This window comes from Mastomys coucha, unplaced genomic scaffold (assembly GCF_008632895.1).
Source record: "Mastomys coucha isolate ucsf_1 unplaced genomic scaffold, UCSF_Mcou_1 pScaffold9, whole genome shotgun sequence".
In the NCBI taxonomy this organism is placed as follows: Eukaryota; Metazoa; Chordata; class Mammalia; order Rodentia; family Muridae; genus Mastomys; species Mastomys coucha.
In genome coordinates this window covers 8595728-8601301 of record NW_022196915.1, presented here as the reverse complement: position 1 = coordinate 8601301, position 5574 = coordinate 8595728, and the positions used below count along the sequence as shown (strand labels likewise).

The window sequence follows — 5574 nt, the reverse complement described above, 5'->3', positions numbered from 1 at the left end:
CCTCCCCAGGTAAATTGGACCCTGCTATGTGGGGGTAGGGGGTGGGGAAGTAGTAAGACAGATGGGGTGGCAGTAATATTCCTTGACCCTAAGTCAAACTACTCAAGCAAGCATGGCAAACCTTTTCTCCATGATTATGCAGTTTCTTTAGATAAGATATTGGCATTTTTGATCCTGGCTTATAACAGAATCAATAATTTAAAATACTGCAAGGATTTTGAAGTACAAGATTTAAAAACATAATTGAACTTGAATTGCTTTACGTCACTACTCATTTCTCAGGTGAGAAATGAGTCATGTCCCCAGCCTGCTCAAAGCAGGGTCACTCAGCACAGGGGAGACCTGTTTGTCTAATGTCCCCTTCCTGCCTAATTCACTTGGGTGCTTCTGAAAGAGTGGAGCTATGACTCCAACTGCAAAAATGACTATTTCACCAGACGGAGAAGGAATAAACGCTGGCTGGGGTCTACTTGTGACCACAGAGTGCCTGCAGCTCCTACGTCCTTGTTTAAAAATGGAACATAAATACTATACAATTAGTATTCCAATTCTACAACCAGGCTAAGGTTCAAACTGTTATATACAATCAATAGAAAATAAAGTGACAAATGGTATTGGAGAGGTGACTAATTACTGAAGGTAATTTTCTAATGTAAACATCAGCCAAAGTATTTAGTTCTTAACTGCCAAATTAAAACTATATAGAAAGAATGTATGTATATAACTATTTTTTTAAATAAAAAGTAAGAAGCTTTTTTTTTTCTGTCCAAGTATGTCTCAGACTGTGTACTTTCAATGGTCAGGACTGAGAACTTTCAGGAAAAAAACTCAGAGAGCTAACACTATGTCTACAGCTTGATATTTTTTTGTTTTGTTTTCTTTGTTTTTGTTTTTTGTTTTCTTCCAGAAGAAAAGAATTCTTTGCATGCACACTTACTCACTTACTGACATAAGAACTTTAACATCTGGTAAAACACTCATTTGTCTCACTTAAGTCACATTATTAAAAAGCATTATATTGGGCTGTCACCTGCCTAACTAACAGCTACAACAAGTATTTAGTCCAGACACTTACAGCACTACAGTGACACCACTTTACTACTAGGAACACAGCTACTTCCCCTCAGGAATCCTTTGTTGTTCACACTGAAGCATCCAAACAGATCAGGAATGGCAACTGACGCTGTACCTGCATTAGTGGGAAGGCCAGCGACACCTGACCAGTGTGTCACCTCACATGTTGCCCCTTGCATTCTTTTGTTTCACAAAAGCTGCTGTGTTCAATGTGTTTTTCTTTAAAATGGCTCAAAAGGTAAACCCCTCATTTTGCAGACAGACACAGATTAGTTCAATGAACACATGAGAACAGCTCACTAGGTAAGGAAAGCCAGCTTCAAAAGATCTTTCTTGACTTGAGTCCTACTGGGAATCAGTAAAAATTCTTCAGCCAGCCCAAGCTGATGTGCTTGAGTTCAGTAAGCAAACACTCAACATGCACAGGTAATGGCCTGACATCGCACACGCTGGGTCTTCCTACAGTGAAGGGCAGAAACTCACTCAACATGCACAGGTAATGGCCTGACATCGCACACACTGGGTCTTCCTCAGTGAGGGGCAGAAACTCTCTCCTTGACCTCTCCATTCAAACAGCTAGATAAGGAGTCTTGTGTTCTCTTTCTTGAGTTTTATAGTCACGGCCTTTCTCAGAATGGGAAACCTGTCAACGCAGAAGCCAAATGCAACGTATCCAGGAGCCTGGGACAAAGCAACGGTATTCATTTTCATTCCATAACTACTGTATATTTAACAACAAACTTATTACAGAGACAGAGTCTTCATCCAATTAGTCTTTTCATTATTGCTGGTTTAGAAAATGGCCAACAATATTCATTAGGTACTGTGCCATTAACATTGCATTCAAAGAAAGAAAACATAGGAAACCAAATTCTCGCTCTCCTACTCTGATGATACGCTCTGGTGTTAGCCAGAGTATGGTAGTACAAAAAGAGTCTTGTTGTGATATAAAAGGCAATAAACACATCAATGGAATAATGTTCATGGGCAGCCAAGATGAAGAAGATTCCAAAGAGGTTGAGAACCCAGGATAGAGTGTGCAAGAAATTCCAGCTTCTTGGTGTATCTAGGAAAAGGACAGACGGACCATTTAATAACACGTTTCCTCCTGTGCTTCTTAGCCACATGTTTCTTAGGGTAGGCTAAAAGCTTCTGCTCCCCTGACCTCTGCCTCACCCCTTTACTTCAACTTTGCCTCATGTAGCCCAGACTGCTCTGACCTGGATATATAGCTGAGGATGAACCTGAACTAGGATCTACAGGTATCTGTCATCACACCTGGCTTTATGTGGTGCTGGGGATCAAACCTGGGGCTTCATGAGTGGCAGGCAAGCACTCCAGCGACTGAGTTGCATTCCACCCCATCTGCCTACTCTTTCCTACATCCTCCCCAGTTCCTCTTCTGCAACAAGCTGTCTAATATGCATAGAAGCATTCAAGACATACTTACATTCTGTGACAAAGAAATTCAGCATGGTTAGAACAACTGTGTGGCCGCTGAACATGTAATCTCCACAAGTGTGGACGCCAGTCAGAGTCATACCAAAGCCGCTCCAAATGGCAAATGCCCGATGTAGTTTCTCCCACACACTTCCATATATCTATAAAGAAAGCTGTGAGTTAGTTCTTCAAATACTTAGTGAGGTTCAGAGCTTCCCCAAATCCATTTCAGGCAATTCATGAGGAATGATTCAGAAACAAGAGCTACCAAGCCGGGTGGTGGTGGCGCACGCCTTTAATCCCAGCACTTGGGAGGCAGAGGCAGGTGGATTTCTGAGTTCGAGGCCAGCCTGGTCTACAAAGTTGAGTTTCAGGACAGCCAGGACTACACAAAAAACCCTGTCTCAACTCCCCCCCCAAAATGCTAATTAAATGAAATCATTGTAATTCAAACTCCTTTATAGTAGTTCCTTTAAAATAAAAAGGTCAAGGCAGGCATATAATACATGTTCATATATGAACACTTCAGAGGCCAATATATCTATCTCTGTGAGCTTGGGGCCAGCCTGGTCTACAACCAGGACACACCAGGGGTGCACAGAGCGACCTCATCTCAAGATAGTAACAAAAGCAAAAAGCCAAGAATGACAGCACATGTTTAGAATCCCAACGCCTCAGAGTCAGAATCAGCAGGAGCAGGGGTCCAAGGCTAGCCTTGGTCACAGAGGCTAGCCCAGGTCACACGAAATTTTATCTTAAAACAAGCAAGCAGTCAAGTAGTGGTAGTGCACACCTTTAATCAAGGAACTTGGGAGGCAGAGGCAGTCAGATCTCTGAGTTCAAAGCCAACCTGGTCTACAGAACAAGTTCCAAAATAGCCACAATTACTCACAAAAACCCTACCTCAAATAGTCACTGTAAAATAAGAGCATCCCCAATGTTGGGGCCTAGGTAACTGTCGCCTGTCTAGCCAGCCATTTTGTGCTGTTACTAGGACCCTTTCTCATTCCTGAACTGATTGCATGTTCTGTTACATTCTGTGCTTTGATGCCCTTAGAAACTAATCACAATAGAGGTAGGTCAGTTAGAACTCCTTTGTTTATTTGTTTTGTTTTTGGTTTTTTTGGTTTTTTTTTTGGGTTTTTTTTCGAGACAGGGTTTCTCTCTATAGCCCTGGCTGTCCTGAAACTCAACTTTGTAGACCAGGCTGGCCTCGAACTCAGAAATCCGCCTGCCTCTGCCTCCCAAGTGCTGGGATTAAAGGCTTGTGCCACCACCTCCAGGCAGAACTCCTTTGTTTACTTAGTCACAGTAAGTATGGACCCGAACCAACAACCCAGTAGCATTTCCTGTACCTATGTACAAACTTTTATGGTTTTTTGCCCTTATAAGCTAACCCTGGGATGGACCCCAACATAAGAAAAACACCTGCACCAATATAAGAAGCCATTTGAAGTAAAGCTTCCATTTTGAGTAGGACATTGAATGAATGTTAGACAAGGCAAGTAAGTCCCCTACCACAGTGGAATCCCCAACCAATGAGGGCAGGGTAAATGTACAACAAAAACATGTTCCTAAGGAAATCCCTATCCCTAAATCCTGACTGGCAGAATCAATAACTTAGCACAGATATTTTTGGATCTCTGGCTTAAAAGCTCTATAGGAGTCAGCTCCTGAGTCTGTACTGTGTCCCTGATGGATCAATCTTAGGGTGTGTGTTTAATAAACCAGCCCTGTTTGACTGAGATCTGTGTCTGAGTGGTTTGTGCGGCAACTCCTAGACCCTAACACCCAAATTTTGTTTTATTTACTTACTTTTCTCCCACAATGTCCACATTTAAATCTCTATTAAAATATTTTAATAAGCTCTAACTTTCTTTAAAAAAAGGGAAAAAATTTAAAAATATCAAAAAGCAGTAAGGAAATTAATATGCTGTAACTTCCAGGCTATCATTTAATAACAATTCTCCCTGTCTTCACTGGTCACAGAAACACATACATTGGTGAGGCCATGAACTCAGCCAGATCTTATCCCTCCAGGCCTTCCCTATAGCTACAGGGAGCCATGCTCTGTACAATAAGATCTATAGGACGGCTACAAAGACATATAGAGGAGTTCTTTTCTACCACCCCATTTGCCTTCTACCTACAACCCAAACATGGCAACTGAAGCTCCAGCAGACACAGAGGACAACAATCTGGCCTTGAGATGCAAGTCTCAGGCAGGATAGAAGAGAAAGATAAAAGGGCTATAGATGTTTCATAAGTCAATCATACCAGAACGTTTGGTGGTAGTGGGGTAGGGGAGGCGGTTAAGAAGGAGAGATATTTTGAGACAGGGTTTCTCTGTTTAGCTCTAGCTGTTCTGGAATTTGCTCTGTAGACCAGGCCTCTACCTGAGTTCTGGGATTAAAGGTGTGTACCACCACTACCAGGCTGGATAGTATCTTAATTATGGAAAGGGGACAAACAAGTAATGCTAGTCCTAAATAATTACCACTCAGTAATTCAAATCTTTTCATCTTTTCCCATTCTGTATCTCTCATACATCCTTCTAGAGACAGAACTGAAACAGAAAAGAATGAATAGGAAAGTGTCTAGATACAATATGCAAATTAGCTTTGTGTTGCTAAGTTTTAAAAATAGGCATGTTCTTGGTTCTGTCTTGGTTCCATGATTTTAAGCCATTAATTTATCACAATGAAATGCCTCTAGTTGGTCTCACTGTAAAGGATTTGACATCTGGCTGTTATCCCATAATGCTCTACTTTTTATGAGTGCTATAAATAATGTAGGTCAATAGGCAGGCTACATTATACTTTAAAACAATTAGCAGCATTTAGGGCAGATTTGGATAGAAATATCCATACATTAACTAATTAATAAAAAAAAAAAATAGTCACTGGAGACAGAAAGAGAGCTGTCCAAACCAGAGAGTGACATCTAATTTGTTCTCGTAGCACTAGATAAGGTTCTTTGCACACAGATCCAGTCTTCTCTTAAGTGGCTATTCTGATAAACCTCCTCAGGTTTATCAGGAATTTTTTTTTTTTTTTTTTT

General features: G+C 41.2%; 1 protein-coding gene across 3 annotated transcripts in view; it reads right to left on the bottom strand.

Moving 5' to 3' along the window:
* Positions 1–1778: 1778 nt before the first annotated feature.
* Positions 1779–5574, bottom strand: part of Samd8 (sterile alpha motif domain containing 8) — a 44030-nt gene continuing 40234 nt past the window's right edge. For all 3 annotated transcript variants that reach the window (XM_031361100.1, XM_031361101.1, XM_031361102.1), the window contains exons 5-6: positions 2525–2675; positions 1779–2140 (exon numbers count right to left, since the gene is read on the bottom strand). In XM_031361100.1, the coding sequence (XP_031216960.1) occupies positions 1836–2140; positions 2525–2675 (456 nt within the window). In that variant the 3' untranslated portion in view covers positions 1779–1835. The remainder of the gene's footprint in view (positions 2141–2524; positions 2676–5574) is intronic.